The sequence below is a fragment of the Copadichromis virginalis genome, linkage group LG10 (assembly GCF_057382275.1).
Source record: "Copadichromis virginalis isolate Kocher_CV1m ecotype Utaka linkage group LG10, C_Virginalis_male_GT1.1, whole genome shotgun sequence".
Taxonomy (NCBI): domain Eukaryota; kingdom Metazoa; phylum Chordata; class Actinopteri; order Cichliformes; family Cichlidae; genus Copadichromis; species Copadichromis virginalis.
This window is the reverse complement of record NC_140627.1, coordinates 3188056-3208817: the sequence shown is the minus strand read 5'-3', so window position 1 is coordinate 3208817 and position 20762 is coordinate 3188056. Positions and strand designations below refer to the sequence as shown.

The window sequence follows — 20762 nt, the reverse complement described above, 5'->3', positions numbered from 1 at the left end:
CAAAGTGCGTGCTCTAGTCCAGTGTGTATCTTACAAGAGCATCGAGTTGTATAAGCAATATTACAGACTGATTATCATTATGATTAGTATATTGTGGATTTGACATTGATAACCACCAGAAACACCAGAGAAGTACAAGGAGAAAAAATCATTTGTTGACTGTAGCTTTCTCATTTACGCTTACACTTCACTTAAGCTTTGTCAAGCTAAGCCTAACCGGTTTGTAGCATCGTAAACCCAATATCTCCAGGTTGTCAAACTGTGTGAAAAGGCAAAACCTTTATGGAAAAACCGTTGGATGTTGGATTAGATGGTATACATGTTAGAAACTAACAAACGTTTAGTTAGTCTCTGCATTTGGATTACAACTTTGAGTTTCTAACACAGTACACAACCTAATCTCACTGGTTTGAACTCTTTATATAAACCACATTATTTATAACACGTGTCAAACACACTGCAAGATTTGGATTTTTATTTAACAGATTATTTGTCTTTGTCTTCTTTATGTTTGCAACCCCTCAGGTGCATGCTGTGCTCCTGAAGCATCTGCCCGTTGTTGTGGTAGTTGTCCTAATTTGTGCCTCTTCTGTGCAGTAACCCAAATCTCCCCGCGTGCCAAGGGAGCCACACCTCATCCTCTATCCCGTGTGTGTCTGTGTGTGGACAATGAGCTCATTAACCCTTACAGTTTCTCTCTGTGCTTGACAGAGACGGTGCACCACAGTAATGCCTGAATCTGTGATGTCCTGTACACCGTGTGCTGCCTTTATGTTGTTTATTCAGACCAGCACCAGCTAATTGAACAGTGGCAAGCACTTAAGAGGCTTAGGAGCCAATTTGAGAGGCACACAATCTGACGCATGCTGGACCAGTCACGTGATGGACAGACGGCTTGATCTTCACTCACTATTATTGGCCGTCCACATGTGGCTTGATGCATTGGCAAACAATAGATTGAATGAGAAGCTTTAACATATGTAAGCATAGAAATATTTATGGTGAAGATGCTGTCAGTTTTGTGTGCGTGTGGGACACAGGTGAGCAAACAAGCTCATAAGCCCACACAAAGACAGAGATTTCACACAAAGGTGTGCACACTTTACTGTAAAGGCACTGATACAGTGCAGAGCAGTGCAGCCATTACTAAAGAATAATGGGCCAGGCAGCTAATGCAGTGCTTGGGATAGATCCCACTCCACCAGGCTATTGTAGTGGACTGCCTGGGAAATGAATTGCATCTATTGTGATGTCTTTGCTTGGCACTTTCATTGTTATGAGTGTCTGTGCATAGGCTCATGTCTCGTCATAATACACCATGCATCATGCAGGATGAGCACCAACACTACACTAACAGCCAGCAGAAACTGCTCGCGCTCTCTGCCGGGGGAGAGCAAGTGTGTGCACATGCACTCTGTTTGTTTTTCTCTCATAGGCTTCCTTATTTGAGTAGTAATCACTTTTTGTCCTGTGTGAAAACTGGTTGCAGATGGCGGCTTGAATGAATGATTTTTATGTCATTTACAGTCAAGCATCTCTACCTACAAAACAGATGCTATTCAGTCAATTCATTACCAATCCACAACAGATGCTATCAGAGGCGGTCAACAGCCACTCAGTGTTTATCAGGGCCAATTAAAACCAATCAAGCCTGTTAGACATCATAATGCCTGCAGACGCAGTGATGAAGCGTCACTCGAGTGCAGTGCTAAATGGTCTTATGGTCGCGGAGCAGTCTCAAGCACAGAATCCTCTTGGGGCCGGGTTTTAAAGAGACTTTCATCTAAATCCAAAACAGTTTAGTTTTCTGCTGTCTTTGATCAGGAAATGAATCTTAAACAAAGACTTGTTTTTCAGTGAAGAAATAAATTCTTCTTTTTAAAAAAAGAAGCTTTGTACAGGATAAAAAGTCTGCAAGTAATTCTGAAAGTTCTCTTGATACCTTTTGGGACTCACCGCATCACTTCCTGTTGCTTTTACTCTCAACACAGTGCAAACCTGTAACAGACCTTGGAGGTTCAGGCTGGATTCACTGGGTAAACAGAAGTGGTCGACTGCAAGAACTGCAGTATATTTTCAGTGTATAAGAAAGTATGAGCCTTGTTTTGCACACTCCACTAGTCAGTGCTGGTAAGTTGTCTACTTTGCTGGATTTAAAGTAGTCAGCACTTTTTTTTTCTAAATGAATTTTAGAGAAATATTAAGCCCAGTTTAACCCTTGGACCAGTTAAAAGTGTGACTGTGAAACAAAGAAGTTCCCTTGACTCTCATTGTGTTTATTGAGCCTACTTGCACTAAGCCACTGTTCCAGTGTGCAGGCCTATATTTGCTATCATGCTTCACGTCCAAGCCAATTGTGCAGCTAAAGGAATTATTTCAGTACATTGCAGGCAGCCAGTGAACCAGTCATCACCGCAGCGCAATACCCCACGTCAAGGCTGCCTCTTCCCCAGCGCCCACTTACAGTGTGCCCTCAAGGCATAAAGCTAGATGCATCTCAGCTTGTCTTTTCTTGTCAGCCCTTGTGGCCCCATTGAGCCGGGGTGCCCTTTGGCTCACATTGGCCAGGCTGCCTGTGTAGAATGTAGACTAGCATCCCAGTGTTCACACCACGGAGGGATCCACAGCTTGTATTTGTGGAGAAGCCGGCTCACCGTAAGTCTTCTTGTTAATTCAAAGGTTTCACTTTTTAAAAGCAGCTATTACATCAATCACACAAGAGATGCTGTATACCAAGGAAAAAACGGATCGTCACCACGACTGATGTAAACAGTACCCTCCCAAGAGAAATTCACACCAGGATCCATACAGGAGAGGTGCCACTTTAATTATTACGGTGTGAATGAGAGGTGATCCCTGATAAGTGCAGCGCCAACACAGCAGTCAAACTTTTCTTAAAAGCCATTAACGATGGCATAGTTTTCTTTTTGCAGGATGTACAAAGTGAAGCTTGGTGTCCGTGTCCATTTTATTGTTATTAACAAATAAATAAATAAAAGTAATCCTGCTTCACCACCTCTCACATCTCATTGATCCTCTGAGACGGTGTGACTGCTTTCTTTCTTTGATCTCATATGAATAGCCCCACGCCGACGTAGCCATTCACCCATAATTATATGTTAGTATTATTCTCCTGACTCCACCATTTGGCTAATTCTGTTTTCCACATCGCTAACACCAGCAGTTACAGGCATTAGAAACATTTTCTTTTTTTGTGTTGTCTTTTATTTCTGCATTGCGACATTCGGGGTGTGATTGTGTAATCATCATCATGCTCCCATGGAAATCAATGGCAGGTCTGCGTTCTATTCCTGGCTACTACAAATGGCCCTATTTCTAAGAGTACAGACGAAGGAGAGAGCGCGAGAGAGAGAGGAGGCAGGCAAGGAGAGGAGAGGAGAGGAGAGGAGAGACTGTCCGATGCTGGTTGGCATGGTAACCTGGCCAGGTGAAAGGGAGCCTGGGAGAAGGGGGAGAGGGAGGGGGTGGGGTGCTTTTGTCTCAGGGGAGTAGCCTATCAGCAGCCAGCCTATCCCCCACAATCCCCTGCAGGCTTAAGCGTATCATCACTGCCCTCTGGGTTGCTGTGGAGGAACAGGGCTCTCCTCACCTCCACATAAAAGACACAATGTGCAGTGCAGTAAACATACACAACGCAGTCCACTGTTTCCTCTCTCGAATGCTCATGCCTTCCTTCAGCCTTCCTTGGCAACATGTCACATCTTACTGGTTCCTACTGGAGACCAGTATGTAAGCGGTTTTCCTGTGTGTGTGTGTTTGTGCATGACTCTAAGCTCTTTATGTGTGCTTGAGTTCATCATGTCATTGTGTGTTTGTTTTTGTTTAATGATATGTACAATCCGTCTTTTCCAGACATCTGCACGCACACCTCCAGTTATGTTTAGAGCTGAATTAGGCATCGGGGAGCCGGTGCTTTCTGACACAAGGAGATACCCTTTTCCCACCATCTGTCCTCTCATTCTCTTTTTCTTTCCTCCCTCTGTCCACACTCCTTCCCCTGGTTCTGTTTCCATAATTCTGCTGGATATTAAAGAAATATATCAACACAACAATTACGAGGCCATAAAATGAGCCTCGGGGCTGGCGCAGCTGGGCTGCTCACACACAGGGTTGTACACACATACATTTACATAGACACAAGCTGCATACGCCTCATCTCAGAGGCCTCTTCATGGTGCAGAGGCACTCCTGCTTTTAAAGAAATGTTTGCTTTTGTCTTTAATCTCAAATCAGGATTTCCTATTTCATTAATGTGGGAAAAAATAATAAAAAAATATATTATCCCAAAAACGGAACCTTTGGGGGGGTTGTTCCACAGTATTTTAAAATTTGAAAAGGCTGCCAAAAATTTCATCCAATGTTTTCTGTGCATTTCAAACAGCAAATAAATGTAAATTTTCTTTGTCTGCTGTACCCAACTAAAGCACTGGTTTCTACTGGTGAGCCTCTCCGAGGTGGAGCAGCTGCTCTGATTATTTTTTGTTCGATCAAAAAACTTTAGGTTTAGCTTCTACAAAGACTGGTTTACATATACATTCATTAATTTTTTCCTCATTGGTTTCCTGTCACATCAGTTACTGTTGTTGCTTGGAAAACAGGAACTGCTACTGAGGCATTTAGGAAACATTTGTAAATTGGAACTACAAAAGAAAAAAAACCTGTAAAGGGCACAGCGATAGTTTGTGTACAAAAACCTGAGCTGCTTCTCGTGTTTTTGTTTTTTTTTACCTTGCTTCCAATGATCCAAAACTTTTTGGCATTTTTGTAAAGTGCTCTCGAGCGATAGTTCCCCCGGCTTTCTGACTGAAGGTCTTTCGATTCATGTTGGAGATCTTATCAAAACTGATGAAATTATAAATGCAGAAAAGTACCATCAGATTTTTATCCACCATGCAATACGATCTGGGAAGTAACAATTTCATTTTTCAGCATGGATCCAAACACACTGTCAATGCAATAAAAGCAAACCTGGATAGAACATCACACGATGAAAGACTGATAGTCATGGATTGGCCCCCCAGAGCTTGAACCGCAACATTATTGAAGTACATAGTCTTGACAGTTAATGGAACAGAATGCAGCCTTCTGTAGTGAACTTTCTAGTGTTTAAAAGCTGGATCCATGTCAGGAAAACATTATAAGTAAACTCTACCAATTCTGCTGCCGGTCAAATATACGACCAGAATCATACCAGCGGCTCGTTGATGGCTACCAAAACCATCTGGTCGAACTTGCTAAGGGACACTTAATCATATATTAGTGGTGTATGTATATATTTGAGCCTGAATGTCTCATTTTTGATTAGTGGAAATCCCAAAAAATTTTAAAGTTGAGCACCCAGAAGACATTGTTAAAAGCCCCAAATTACTGTTACAGTCCTGCCCATGATGAGTGAACGTAAACGTCTACACAACTGTATAATGATGCTCTTGTGATGAGCGTAGTTTCAATGTTTCTTTACAAAATGCCAGATACTAAAATATCTTAAAGTTTACAGTACACAGGTATTCTCCACACCCGATGAGCCGAGCCTTCTCAGTCTCTTCGTTGCCCTTCCTTTTTGTCGCCTAGCGTAGTATCCCACTGTGCCAGGAGTGTCAACAACACGGCCCCGTGCCACCTCGGAGCCACTTACATGGCGAAATGAAAGTAGCTTTGCTCTCAAACGATAACGTTTACATAAAGCCGGAGCGGTTATTTATTTCCCCTCACTTTTCCAAATGTGTCTCACAAAAAATTCATACTTGTCATGCAAAATAAATCAGCGTTCTTTTCCAGAGCCGAGCCTCAAATGGCGGCAGAGTGAATAAGAGATGAGGCTTAAATGTTCGCAACCTCTTGCCTGACACGTCCCATCAGATCAGCAGAGTAACGCTTTGTGTGTGTGTATGTGGGGGGGGGGGACGCAAAATGAGAGCGAGCACACGTGTTGGCGTGCATGCGCAGGCAGAGGTGTGTTTATGTGTGAGAGCATCTGGGAGTGGAAGGTTGTTATACACTCTGCTGTGGGTGTAATGAGCCATGTACAGTATGTCGTTAGTGTACATTTAGTGTGGTGTCTTCAGAGTGTTGTTAGAGCATAACTGTACCACTTAGTACCCTACGATGCACGCCAGAGCTGTGCGCTGCCATCAACACAACATTACAGGTTTTATATCTGCTGTTTCAACAAAACACACGTGAAGCTTCGTGTTTTTTTCTATTTATTTATTTTTGCTTTCAGCTTTTATCGTATTTTAATATAAAATTTACAAAATGAATACTAAACATTTTTGCAAAACTAAAAAAACAACGTTTGCTCTGTAAGAAGTTCCAGAAAAGGAATTCGTTCATTTTTATTTCATGATGTTTATGTTTAGGACAGCAGAGTCATCAGCTGCTCCTCACCTTCCAGCCAATCATAGGCCTGCCTGTTAACTGTGTTATTTGATTGTTTATGCTTTTTTTACTACATAGTGCATCTTTAACTGAGGAACATCTTTCTGATAGATATAATATTACATTGAATATAATGAAATCATAGTGTCAGTTTACTCTGAATGGGTTTTAGGTATTTTAGGCTTACAGTGTTAAAAGGAGCTATAAGAGCAATTAGTTCCCAAGTAATCGCTTGCTTAAAGAGGCAGAGGTGAAGGGATGAGGACTAGCAGAAAGTACAGATATCACTATTGTTGCGCCTCCTCGAGGGCGTAACAACAACACAACAACTCCAGAAACCCAGTACAAGTGTTATACGCTGAGACAAGTTTAATGGCAGCTTTCTCACAAAAGCAATGACCCAAATTCATAAAACAAATGTTGGGGAGAAAGGGACAGTTAGGTTGTGCCAAAAACCCCCCCACAAAAAGACAAAACCAAAACGTAGCTGAGCTCTTACCCCAGAAAAACAAGGAAGGAAAAAAGTCCACAACTCAAAACAAGCTCAAAAATGACATGGGTGGCACCAACATACTTACCTAAGAAAACATGCAGCCTGCAGACACGTGACACTATTGAACATACTAAATACATGTTTCACTCTTCTTGCGTTCTTTCTCTTCTCTTGAGCTTTCAAGCATGAACAGCCTGTTTAAGGTCACGCCGACGCATCACAGTGGAATTTAAGTCCAGATTTTGAAACCTTTTTATCATTATTGTTGTATAAATTGTAATTACCAACACTGTTTTTTTATGATTTATGTTTCCACTAGAATGCCCAAGGTCTTCAACTGAAATATGGAATATTGAAATACTCAAATATAAAAAATGTAAAGAACTACTAAAGCACATTGTTATTTTTTCTTTATAAACATGCAAAAATACAGTTATTTCCTTTATTTTTTTCTTGTTTTTTATGGCATGTGGTCTGATCATTTTTTAAACTGCCTATATATATATATATATATATATATATATATATATATATATATATAAAAAAACACCCAGCACGCCCCTGCGGGCGGTTTATCCTTCAAGCTCGGGTCCTCTACCAGAGGCCTGGGAGCTTGAGGGATATATATATATATATATATATATATATATATATATATATATATATATATATATATATATATATATATATATATATATATATATATAAGCACATACTGGTTTAAAGCTCTTTCTCACACTACATTTGAACATTTATTCGAAAATTGATACAACAGACGGGCATCAGTAGATCTTATATGCCTACATATTTATATCAATACTGATACCACAACAATATCTTGTCAATACAAAATATCAATATCTTAATTAAAAGTTGTTGTTCCTTTGAACAACAGCTGGTGTTTACAGAGTACCGATGTCACCTGTGAAATGAAACGAACAAAATCTTTTTCTCTCCACTTTGTCTTCACACCAGTCCCCGCTATGATCACGTCCTACCCCAACACCACATTGGCCACGCAGGGCGAAGAAAAGAAGATGAGCTGCACGGCCCACGGTGAGAAACCCATCATGGTGCGCTGGGAAAAGGAGGAACGCATCATCAACCCTGAGACCAGCCGTTACGTGGTTTCTGTCAAGGAGGTGGGCGATGAAGTCATCTCCACCCTGCAGGTAGGAGGCTGAAGTGGTCAGTCTGAGATTATATTTTGTTGGTGTATGATGATGGTTTAATATTTGGCACAGTTTCCATGTGAGTTAAATTAGATTTAAACCTAATCTAATTGTTAGACTGTATTTAAAGATGGATACTGTATGTTTGCCATCTATGGGGATGTGCTGGGATGAATCTGTAGCATCGTCACATCATTACAGACATAAGAACAAAGGGAATATTGTATTTTTACATTTACATTCAAGGCCACAAACATTCAAAAGCCAAAAACGATGGGAAACAATTTTCTAAATGATGTTTCACATCCTGCCAAGATCCTTACGCTGAGGCAACATCCCAAAATAAAAAGATACAACAATTATTCTCACTTTGTTGCTTCGGCAATACTAATGGACCAAAAGGCATCCATTAGATGTATTATTCTACACCCATTCATTATTCACGTCCTGTCGTTCCTCTGCATCCACTAGATCATGCCCACAGTGAGGGAGGACTCCGGCTTCTTCTCCTGCCATGCCATTAACTCTTTTGGTGAAGACAGAGGAATCATACAGCTCACGGTACAAGGTATAACTTCACCAGACTGAAATGCTCAAATAAAGCCATAGATCCTTTTAAGCCTCACAATAATGCATCCTCCAGTAACACTGAGTTAACTTTGGGCCTTGTAGAGCCCCCGGACCCCCCAGAAGTGGAGATCAGAGAAGTGAAAGACAGAACCATCGCACTGCGTTGGACGATGGGGTTCGATGGCAACAGTCCAATAACAGGCTTTGATATTGAGAGCAAGAATAAATCAGGTACAGTGAAGCTCATTTGAGTCCATAATTACAACATACTGGTGTAATACCAATCTGGAAAACAGCTAAGCCAGTAGCGAGACGTGAATTATCAGTGCATTCATTTAATCTCAAAGCTATAATTTAATGCACTTAGCCTGATTTGACCTCTTGAGTTCAGGCCCACCAATAAAACTTGGCCTTTCCCCCTCAGCCTCCTGGGATACTGCACAGAAGACCAAAGACGTCTCCCCTCAGCTCAACCAGGCCACCATCATCGACCTTCATCCTTCGTCCACCTACAACATCCGCATGTTTGCCAAGAACCTGATTGGGAAGAGTGAGGCCAGCAATGAGCTCACCATCACCACTGATGAAGCAGGTGAGAATTAAGAGATTGAATCCCTCACAAAGCCAAATGCATTCTGTGCTGTTTTTCTCTGCAGAACTAAATAATGCAAGCACGCAATTATCTGATTTTCAGGACTGTGAATAATGTACAGTAAGACAAAACTCGGTGTAGCAAAAACGCACGATGAAAGACAACAATCAGAGTGTGACCAACGAATTAGAGACAGGAGGCAAAAGGAGGTGAAGAGCCAACTGTGTCACTTCATTAACAGCCCGGTGACATCAGCCCATCGGCTCTGATGCATTATTGAACACACGCTGACCCTGCACTAAAAGCAAAACTTTTCAATTAGCAGCCTCGGTAGTAAATGTCACACTCTGGTCAATAGAGAAAAGCAGGAGGGAAATTACCCCCCCCCCAGTGCTCCCCACTCTGGCAGCCTCCCCTCACCCTCAGCAGCCACCTACATATACAAGCTCCATATATTTATCCACAGCCTCACTCATTCAGTTGGTTCGATGTGCACACTTTAATCAGACGTTTATGTCGTTGACATGATCTCAGCTCCTGATGGTCCACCTCAGGATGTGCAGCTGGAAGCCCTCTCCTCCCAGAGCATCCGAGTCACATGGAGGGTGAGTTCAGCTGATCCTGTGTGTTACCATAGACTGAATGTGTGCAGTCTTTAGCTGTATACATATAGATACAGATTTATCTCCAAATCCAGTGCTGTTCTCTCCACTGTGTCCATAAGCATTTAACCTGCTGCTCCTGTGGATTAGCTCAGCAGCGAGCAGAGTAGCTCAGCTCAGGTGTTTCTTTATTTTACTTTGAGGATTTGAACCAGTTTGCTGTAGGATATTTTATTACTCTGCTTTTTCAGAAGAAGTTACAATATTTGCATCTCTCATCTGCTTAGTTGAAAGTCGGGGAATCCATTAATTTGCAATGTGCAATAACATGTGGTCTTGTTTAAAGCTTGCATTGTTGTATTTCAAAGCAATTCAATTCATGCATCCACGTCATGCTTTCTCAAATGGCACACTGCTACGCTTTAAATCAGCGGTCCCCAACCCCCGGGCCTCGGACCGGTACCGGTCCGTGAGTCGTTTGGTACCGGGCCGCGAGAGTTGAAGCTCAGGTGTGAAATGTATAGTTTTCAGGGTTTTTATCGGTTTTCAGCGTTATTTTGTTATCGTTTTTATCGTTAACTCGGTTTTCCTGGGTCTTTTCACGTGTGTTATGAATAAATCTTCTTTTTTTCGGTACCGGTACTAGTTTTATTTTGTTGTATTTATCCGCAACACCTTAAAGGCCGGTCCGTGAAAATATTGTCGGGCATAAACCGGTCCGTGGCGCAAAAATGGTTGGAGACCGCTGCTTTAAATGGTAAAAAAGTGCACATTTTCTCTCAACCAGCAAAAAGAAAAGGTTTGTGCTGGTGCTTCAGTTCTCCCAGTAAATGATTAAGAAAGACAAACAGAATGATTTGAATATAAATCATTTGCAGCATTACAACATTTTCTTTTCCTTCAGCAGAATGAGGAATGCACTTGGATGCATCACCTACTTGGTGTCATGTATCGTTACACCTTCTTGTTTCCTGCCCGTACTGACCATTCAGACCTAAATACGCCCTTAATGCATTTTTGATTGTGTTTTGGTAGGTTGGGTGTTACAAACAAGATGGATTTCATTACCAGATGTGAACAACACATGATAGGAGCATGAGTGGAAAAAATCTGATTAACTGACAAATTATCTGTGTGTGTGCTAGCACTCCCTCGTTAGCACAGTGTATATTTAATTCAGCCAGAAAATCTCTAATGAGTGTTGTCATTTTTCTGCCAGCCGCCCAAAAAGCACCTCCAAAATGGGGCCATCAAAGGCTACCAGGTAGGCTACAGGGAGTACAGCTCAGGAGGAAACTACCAGTTCAGTGTGATCAGTGTGGAGACCACAGGGGACAATGCAGAAAGCCTGGTGTTGGATAATCTGAAGAAGTTCACCCAGTATGGAGTCGTGGTGCAAGCCAGTAACAGCGCTGGGACAGGGCCGTCTTCCACCGAGGTGGCTGCTACCACACTGGAGGACGGTAAGAGGGGAGGAAATAAAACTATTCTTATTATTTGCAGTTTCACATCAACATTTTAATGAATGAGAAATGTTGTACGCAGAAAATGAGACAAAACCCTTGATCTAAATACAGCACGAATACATTTGGAGTATCGCATTACAAACACAGCTGTGAAGGAGCCAGGTAGCGTGGTTTAATGTTGCAGCTATTTGTGAGGATGTAACACAACCTAGTGGAGATCACTGGGTATTACGTGTGTTGTCAGTGTTTGTTTTTATACTCTGGGTTTTTTCTACTCAGTGCCCAGTCGTCCCCCAGAGAACGTCCAGGCCGTTGCGACTTCCCCAGAGGTCATTTCACTATCCTGGCTGACGCCTCCTAAAGAAGCTCTGAATGGCAACTTGCTGGGATTCAGGGTTATCTACTGGGCCAACCTGCCTGATGGAGGTACACGCGCACACACACACACACACACACACACACACACACACACACACACACACGCGCGCACACACACACACACACACACACACACACACACACACACGAGAGCATGCAAACCTGAGTTTAGATTAACATGCATTTTACAAAAATGCATCTCAGTCTCCAGAAATCTGCACTTCCTCCTCAAATAGAGTATAATTATAAACTATTCCTGATAGCATTTCTTTCATGAAAACATATACACACACAGGTTGGTGTGATCTGCACTACTATGAGTCTGCTTCCAATCAGAGCAGAGGTGGATAACCCTGTCCGATGCACCTGTGCAGGGGGCACACCTAGCCTGCTAGCATGTCTGAAGGATCAGTGTGTGAGCTAAGAGCCAGATCAAGCCACAAGTCAGAGAGAGCTGCGTTCCCTGGACAAGGATCACCTGATCTGTTAGCACAAGTGCAGTCAGTGGATAAAGAAATGTCAAGAAATGTAGGTCAAAGTCATAACATCCAACAAGGATGAAGGGGCATCCGTTTTATAATTATTTAATACATCTGTTCATTTAATATGTTTCCATTTAACATTTTAATATGCTAAAGATTTGTATTTCTATTATTTTATCCAACCACGGTCTTTATTGTTTATTTCAATTCAATTCAGCTTTGTTCAGTCACCTCTAAGCACCTCTAACAACCTCTATGAGCAAGCACTCGGTAGTAGTGGGGAAGGAAAAACTCCCTCTTAGCAGGAAGGACAACCATCTGCTGTAATTCCTGCATTCTTGTGGACTGATGTTCTAATTTGTTAGTAGCTACAAACAGATAAAAAAAATAGGGATGAAGCTAAGATTTGTGCATAAAACATTTGATTTGTTTGTGTCGGTGAATGAGGCCCGCTGTTTTCTTACATTTAGATCCCCACACTGAGCCTAGACCAAATAGTTTTACTTGACCAGTCCACATCCAAGGACACTCTGACAGCTTCACTGTGGTTTTGGAGCGTGTTGCCCAATTACAGCAGACTTAGTGGTCCTAGTATTCTGAGATGTCCTTGGGCAAGATATTGTTGATGCCAATGGCAGGCCATCACTTCTGAGGCTATTACTGTAAATATGTGCACGTGTAAAAAGATTTATAGAATTGCTAAGGTTAAGCAGTGCTCTAAGTTACCATCCTGACATGCCGGCTCAAAGCGTTACTGCGTGTGACTTTTTCTTGGTCATTAGAAACAAGTAGCTTTTAGTGTAGATACTCAGATGGATTTTTAAGGCATGGCATAACCTTCACTGCTGGCCAACAGGCTGTATGCTGATGGAAGGCGGACAGCATAGCATGGCAGTGTCAGCCAGATTGCTTGTGACAGCATGATTACCTTTGCCCCTTGCACTGTCACATCACATTGGCCTGCCTACAGAACATGAACGCTCAAGACTTGACAGCCATGGCTAGTTTGCATGGTAACAGTGAATGTATTCTCAAAGCTACATTAAAATGCTATTATTTGTAAATATTTGTGTTTTTAATTTTTTATATATACTGCAGCCTAACAATTAATATATTGAGCTGTTTATTGCACTCAGTGCCAGACAAGTGTAGTACATCAGGATGATGGAATAATCTCATTGACCAGCAGAGGGAGTTATAGAACCTGCAGCGGTGCAGGCTGTGCCGGTGTTGCAGTTTGTAGGACAAGAACAAACTGGATGTTATGACTTTGTTCATTTGTTTTTGTTTTTGTTTTTTTGTAAATACTTCTGTTGAGTAAGAGAAATCAAAGTATCTAAACTCTAAAAGACAACAGAACTGAATTTTTGAATACTCTGCCAGTGATTTTCCTGCTTATTCAGTCTATTTTTTCTCCATAATGTCAGCAAAACAGTTAAAAAATTAGAATGTAACATATTCAAATTGCTTCTTTTGTCTGACCAACAGCCTAAACAGCCAAAAACTATTATCTTCAGCAATTATGTCAAACAATGAACAGCAGCAAGTCATCACACCATCTGCAAATATCCTTTTGGCTCGGAAAAACAATTAATCCACCGTTCGAATCAATTAAAGTCACGGAAGAGCTGCAGTTATCTCGCAGTTGCAGGCACCAGAAAAATACGGGCCTCTGATTATTGTCACTTTTCTTTATCAGGATGTGGTTCCAGTTTGATGCAAACATAATTTTTGATTTTAAATTTTTTTTTTTTAATTTTTGTTCCTGGATATGAAGACTGTGGGCCAGACACAGACAACCACAGTCTTGGTTAACCTGTACATCCTATTGTGTTTTTCAAGTGTTTTAAACGCTCTCCTCCTTAATGAGGAGAAGAGCAGTAGCTGGGGGTCCGTTATAGATCTCTGGAGTGAAATGAAAAACTAGAACTGTGGACGAGAACACATTGTGGTGAAGGAATACAGACACATTGAGGTGTTGATAATCCAGAAGTTAAGAGCTGAGGGAACCATGTACGCTTGGATCCAGACTTGTTTAAATTTTGTGACTGAATATGAAATCATCTCAGGCTGTGCTCGCTTAGGCCTGATATTACTTTTATGTATTTGAGCCTCTATATTTTAGTAGTCACATGTTTGGACCAGTGGCAACCTGTCACATAACGGGATTATTTACAACAGGAGACATTATGGGGATTTTTGTTTTCCACAAAAATTATTCAGGAACCAGAATATTCTTACATATACTGAAGCCCGATTTAATACTGCTGTCAGTGTGTTTAGAGGATAAATCTGAATTTAAACAAGTTCAGAACCTAAACATATAACTGTTTAGGTTAACAAAGAAAGACTTTTAAGTTTCCTGAAGATGTCTCCAAGGTCCTTAGATTACCATGACCTGGATGAGTGAGAGCCTACACAGACATTATATGTGCAGTTACCGTATTCTCAGTCTCATTTTTTCCAGTTGATCCAGTCAAACATAAACAGTTTAACATGTCAGAAGTGAACAGAGATGTGTAGACACCACGCTGATTTATTCACTATTCTCCAAACTCATCTTCTTCTGTTTTCTGTTGGCCAGAGCTCGGAGAGATCAGGAACGTGACAACCTCTAAGCCCTCACTGGAGCTGGATGGATTGGAGAAATATACCAACTACAGCATCCAGGTGCTGGCCTTCACCAGAGCTGGTGATGGTGTCCGCAGTGAACAGATTTACACCCGCACCAAGGAGGACGGTAGGCCGATTAAGTCACCTCTCCAAATAAAAAGGCAGCTGTCAGGTTGTAGCGAGCTTCTGTCATAGAGGTTGTTTCATGGTCAGGTTATGCTAAGATCTGTGCTAAAGTGAATTTGACTCACTGCCTCAAGGAATTACAATATCTCCCCTCTTTACACTAAATGTCAGTTTTTCTAGACCAACAGTATTTTACTGGGATAAAAATGAGGCAGGATCCTAAATATACTTATTAAGTAGAGAGCAGTAAGTCTCGCATGCAGCAGAGAGAATATGTTATGTGGCCATCTGTTATCTAGCTGTATAATCAGTGTAAAAAGAGCCATAAAAATCTTTCAAGTATTAATATTAGCTTAATGTACGGAGTATATCAACTAAATTATCTCATGCTTTCAGTTCCCGGTCCTCCGGCGGGGGTAAAGGCAGCAGCTGCATCCAACTCAATGGTGTTCGTGTCCTGGCTTCCTCCTCTCAAAGTGAACGGCATCATCAGGAAATACACCGTTTTCTGCTCCAACCCACACCCCACGGTAAAGCACATCAACAAAGTATCATTCAAAAAGACAATGTTACACTGTTACACATTGTTGCAACATTGTTTGTTCGTTTTTTAATTCAAGTTCCGGTTTTAGAGCTAGCTAACCAGGAAGATAACCAGGAACCTGGAGCTTCGGCTCGAAGCAAAGATGACTTATGTTTGTTTAATAATTACAGTAAAAGTAAAGTAAAAACAAAAGTTTACAAAAAACAGAAATAATTAGTAATTGTGTGGGTTTCTTTAGCTTTAAAGAGCTTTACACCTGCTCAGCATAATGCTACAGCACCCTAAGTTTTCATAGCCCTGCATATCAGGACATTTAGAACCATTTATTTATTACTATTTGAAGCATTTATCACACAAGAAACTGTAAATATGTGATGTGTCCTAAAGATGTGTGTACACACAAGGCATGAACATGTGAAACACAAATATTTGTAGCACCTAAACAACTATAACATTTGCAGAGGTGTACAAAAAAATCACAGATAGTGAATAAATGTGAACTCTGGCCAGTATAGTTTGAGCTGTTTGAGAACTGGTCGTGGACAGCATCAGTCCAGCTGGGTGCAAACACGATATTTGTTCATTACTGGTTTGGGCTCAATAGAAAACATCAGCATGTGTAGTTTTACCCCTGAGTGTTTTTTTTATGCACTGGAGTCATTTATGAACGTCCTCCCTCCTCCAGGTGAGCAGTGAGTTTGAGGCGGCCCCAGATGTATTCTTCTACCGCATCCCCAACCTGAGCAAAAACCGTCAGTACAGCGTCTGGGTTGTTGCAGTGACTGCTGCGGGCCGTGGAAATGCCAGCGAGATCATCACTGTCAAACCCATGGCTGAGGGTCGGTGGAGCTACTCTCTTATAAAATGTGCTTTTCAATGCTGAACAGCTCTCTGTTGCCTGGTATCACGTTTGTGAGCTCGAAGTGCAAAGTGGATGCGTAAAATGTGCAGTTTGGGTAAAAATGACTCTTAAGACAAGGAGCATTACTAAATGGGAATAATGCTGCATTTGGCCCTGGGAACATGTTGCATGTTCTGTAAACGCAGATAAGCTGATGCATATACCAACAGGTCTTTATTGTCTGGAGTCAGCTCCTATATTAAGCGCCCGCTGCAGAGCTTTCTGGTCTTGCACTGTGCATATCTAATACCAGTTTGTGATCTTTGCAGTTACGATTCTTTCTATTGCTCCCCTGTAGAAAGTTGCAATAATTGTCACAGAAATGTATTCTTCACTAGTTTCTTTAAGAAGTCTGTCAGGTTAGACATGTGTGAGCACACCTTAAGTTAAATTCTCCATCTGAAATATTTAAACAGGAACACATGTCTTTGAATTTCACTGCAGGCTGATCAGTTGTGTGTTTTTGCAGCTCCGGCTCGGATCCTGACCTTCAACAGGACCGTAACGACCCCCTGGATGAGGGACATCTTGCTGCCTTGTAAGGCAGTTGGCGATCCTTCACCAACCATCAAGTGGCTGAAGGAGATGTGAGTAAAATACTAATCACTGAGGATCACTGAGGATCTTTTCACAGCTGAATATTTGTGGATATTGTCTCCTTAAAATATCCAGTGTCTGTGTGGCACACTAGAAGCTGAAAGTTAATCGTAAATGCATCTCTGCCTCAGCAACGGGACCCCAGCACCCGTTGTGATTGACAGCCGGCGCAGCGTCCATACGAACGGCAGCCTCGTTATCCGCACAGTGAAAGCAGAGGATTCTGGGAACTACACATGTGTGGCCAGTAACAGCTTTGGGCTGGACAAGATTGTCCTAAACCTCCAGGTTCAAGGTGAGAATTACAACATGGGCAGAAAGACAAAAGAATGACACGTTATCATCTTTTTCAGTGCTAGATTTCTTTCTTTAAATCCTGCTGTTTCCTTCAGTTCCTCCTGACCAGCCTCGCCTCACAGTGACCAAGACAACCACCACCTCCATCACCCTCTCCTGGATCCCAGGAGATAACGGTGGCAGCTCCATTAGAGGTCAGAGAGATTCTGCCTGTCCTTCTCTGTCACTGCTTTTTTTACCATTTGATTTACATTCATGTCTCCATCTGTGCCACCTTCAGGCTACATCTTGCAGTACTCAGAGGATAACAGTGAACAGTGGGGTAATTTTGCCATCAGTCCAAGTGAGCGCTCTTACAGGCTAGAGAATCTCAAATGCGGCACCTGGTACAAGTTCACCCTAACCGCCCAGAATGCCGTGGGCCCCGGACGCATCAGTGAGATCATTGAAGCAAAGACCCATGGGAAAGGTATGAACTGTTCTTCTTTAAGGGGCATGTTACAGGTTAGTCGTTGTGCAGCCTCCACTTATTTAAAAGTAAACTTAAAATACTTAACAATACAGCAAATGATTGGAGTGATAAACACGTTTTAAAAGGTCAAAGAGGTTTTAACTTTTTTCCCTGAGAAATAATAATATATACGGTGTGATCAAACCTGTGAAGAGCCAAAACCTTATTGGATTTAAACCAGACCGATCCTTCAAAATTCTCATGCGTGAGCAGACTGCAGTTATTTTTAGATCATTGCCTTTTAATTATCCTGGATCTTCTCCGGTGTGTTAACTTAATTTTCATTTTTTGGAGCAATGGAAACAACTTTTTAGTGTACTTTGTGCAAACACACAATGGCTCAGTGGCAATTCAGGAGGTTGCACTCCCTCATCGGGGCTTGAGCTGACAGTCTCACCCTGGAGAATAAATTCTCATTGTGGACTCCTCAGCTGTAGACTTTCTTACCAGGACACCCAGATCCTACCACCCGCTCAGGTTTCAGACCGCCGCCTGTGCAGGTTTCAGATCCCTGGTGAAATCTCAGAGCGCGCTCGACAGATCCACCAAATTTGAATTTGGTTTCAGTTTCTGAAAACATCCTGATTTAGAAAATAAAGTGATAGCACAGAATGTGTTGCATCTGATTAAGTGTACACACAGTCACTGGTAAATCCTTCCTGCAAATAATGCACTCTGTCACAAAGTTCATGAACTTGACAGTGAGTTTACTCAAATGGCTTCCTTATCACGATAGCTGCCAATGCCAGCATGGGTCCAAATCTCTGAGGTTTCCTGTTTCCAGCACTTTGTTGAACGTATGCAACAAAGAATAAAGACTGTGTGAATGCAAAAGCAGGTCTAATCAAGGTGTACTTCGTCTTAGCTCTTAATTTTGTGTCTGAATGCTGATTATTTTTCCTTCTTCCCACAGAACCTCAGTACTCTAAAGAACAGGAGCTCTTCACTAGCATCAATGCCACTCGAGTCAAGCTCAACCTGAACGGCTGGAATAACGGCGGATGCCCGATCACCTCGTTCACCCTGGAGTATCGGCCGGTAGACTCGCCCACTTGGACCACGGCACAGCGCACCTCCCTCACCAAGAGCTACGTCCTCTACGACCTGCAGGAGGCCACCTGGTACGAGCTGCAGATGAAAGTCTACAACAGCGCCGGCTATGCCGAGAAGAGAGTCAAGTTTGGAACACTCAGCTATGATGGCAGTGAGTTCACATGGTGGCAGGAGACCATCTGTTTCCCACTCTTTTCTTCACAGGGAGCAGAGTGATTGTCTGTCGTGGGCTACTGAAACCAGCAGGGTACTGTAGCTGCGTGATTCACTGGCTGCTCCAGAGGTAGTATCATGTGAACACTCACACTTTAGGAGGGAATTGGTGATAAAAGCCATAAGTTCTCAGTAACTATAGCATTAAGAGTCTGACTAAGTGTGAGAGTTTGAGGCAAAGAGGAATAAATGACCTTTTCTGTTAATGGCAGAGCTCCAGGCTCAAGGAGACTGAGCCGCCGCCTTTGACAAATCGGGCAATAAAAAGCACATTTCATACCAAATCTAGTGGCTGCAGCTTGGCTTTCATGATGACGACGCCTTCACAAGCCCTCTGAATTCTAACACAAGAATCAAATAATCTCCTGATCTCCTTTGAGATAAAGGATACCAGCATTACCAGCTCATATTGCACACCAGGGGCTCAGCAGTATTCTACCACAATCACTTCTGAGGAACAAATACTTCATTTCCTCCCTCACTCACATTCTGCGACTGCTGAAGAGAGGGTGGGGGTGAGCATTAAGCTGTGAAGGATGAGTTCATTGGTACTGAGGTACAGTTGGGCGAAATGAGAACAAAGCATTAGTGTCAATTTGACAAAGGTCAAGCACAACGATTAGGAAAGGGCAGCAGCTTATGGTGAAACACAAAATTTGTAATGCTCTTGACTTTTTTTTACTCATTAGGATTCATTCAGTAGCTTTCATTTAAAGAGACAGATCAGGGGGTTGTCATGCAGGTTGTGTCTCCTGACACTGTCACATGACCTCTGCACAGGTACCATCGCACCTTTAGTGAAGGCGCCCAATGTGAGCGAGGATAACTCTGGGAGCGGTGAGGGTTTGAAGATGATGGTAACCATTTCCTGCGTGTTGGTGGGTATCGTCGTGATCTTCATCGGCCTTCTGGTGCTGAGGAGGAGGAGGAGGGAGCAGAGGCTCAAGAGGCTCAGAGGTGAGATGATGGGGGTCCCCGCACGTGATGGGCGGGTTTCCCAAATCTGCTACGTGCTTGCCTCTAACATTTTCTCTTTATGTTTCCTAGATGCAAAAAGCTTGGCTGAGATGCTCATGAGGTAACATCTTCATTAAGCCGTCATCATTTACCTCAGCATGCACACAGACGCAATTACAGATCTTTTTACTTCCACTCATTTTTCATCTGCTCTGTGCTTCTCAGTAAAAACACGCGTCCAGCAGAGCCAATTAACAAACAGCAGCAGACGCTCCGCATGCACATCGATATCCCCAGAGCCCAGCTTCTCATCGAGGAGAGAGACACCATGGAGACTGTTGGTAAGCACGCAGCGAGCACTGGTGACACAGGACATAATGTACGATGGCGCGCAGGCTAAGTTTGTTTCTGCTGCTGTCTCAAAGATGACAGGTCCACTGTGCTACTGACCGACAACGACTTCGGGGAGACACAGAAGCAGAAGTCGTCCACAGTCACCCACACTGTCCACTACCAATCAATCTCCCAGGCCACTGGTCCACTGGTAGACGTGTCTGATGCCAGACCAGGAACTAGTAAGTCCAGTACGGACTCTTTTTTTAACTTCATAATACATTAAAATGTTTATGTGTCCTTTTATTTTCCCAGAACTCTCTCCTTTCATGAACCTTCCCTCTGTCACTTTGCCTTTTGTTTTGGAAGTTATGAGGATTCATTGAAAAGCTCAGCAGACTGCTGCCACACTCATACGCCACATTATGCTGCTTCATAGTTACAGTGCTGTTGCCATGCCTGC

The 20762-nt window shown here is 42.4% G+C and overlaps 1 protein-coding gene across 3 annotated transcripts in view; it reads left to right on the top strand.

The window, feature by feature from the left end:
- Positions 1-20762, top strand: part of dscama (Down syndrome cell adhesion molecule a) — a 107649-nt gene that overhangs the window by 82942 nt on the left and 3945 nt on the right. For 2 of the 3 annotated variants that reach the window (XM_085469488.1, XM_085469486.1), the window contains exons 12-30: positions 7868-8064; positions 8536-8632; positions 8737-8865; positions 9059-9226; positions 9761-9831; positions 11048-11291; positions 11574-11720; positions 14739-14894; positions 15290-15423; positions 16123-16276; positions 16808-16925; positions 17067-17230; positions 17328-17426; positions 17513-17701; positions 18657-18947; positions 19790-19966; positions 20057-20087; positions 20192-20307; positions 20392-20550. In XM_085469488.1, coding sequence (XP_085325614.1) covers positions 7868-8064; positions 8536-8632; positions 8737-8865; positions 9059-9226; positions 9761-9831; positions 11048-11291; positions 11574-11720; positions 14739-14894; positions 15290-15423; positions 16123-16276; positions 16808-16925; positions 17067-17230; positions 17328-17426; positions 17513-17701; positions 18657-18947; positions 19790-19966; positions 20057-20087; positions 20192-20307; positions 20392-20550 — 2841 coding nt within the window. The remainder of the gene's footprint in view (positions 1-7867; positions 8065-8535; positions 8633-8736; positions 8866-9058; positions 9227-9760; positions 9832-11047; positions 11292-11573; positions 11721-14738; positions 14895-15289; positions 15424-16122; positions 16277-16807; positions 16926-17066; positions 17231-17327; positions 17427-17512; positions 17702-18656; positions 18948-19789; positions 19967-20056; positions 20088-20191; positions 20308-20391; positions 20551-20762) is intronic. The other variant, XM_085469487.1, reaches the window with a different exon arrangement.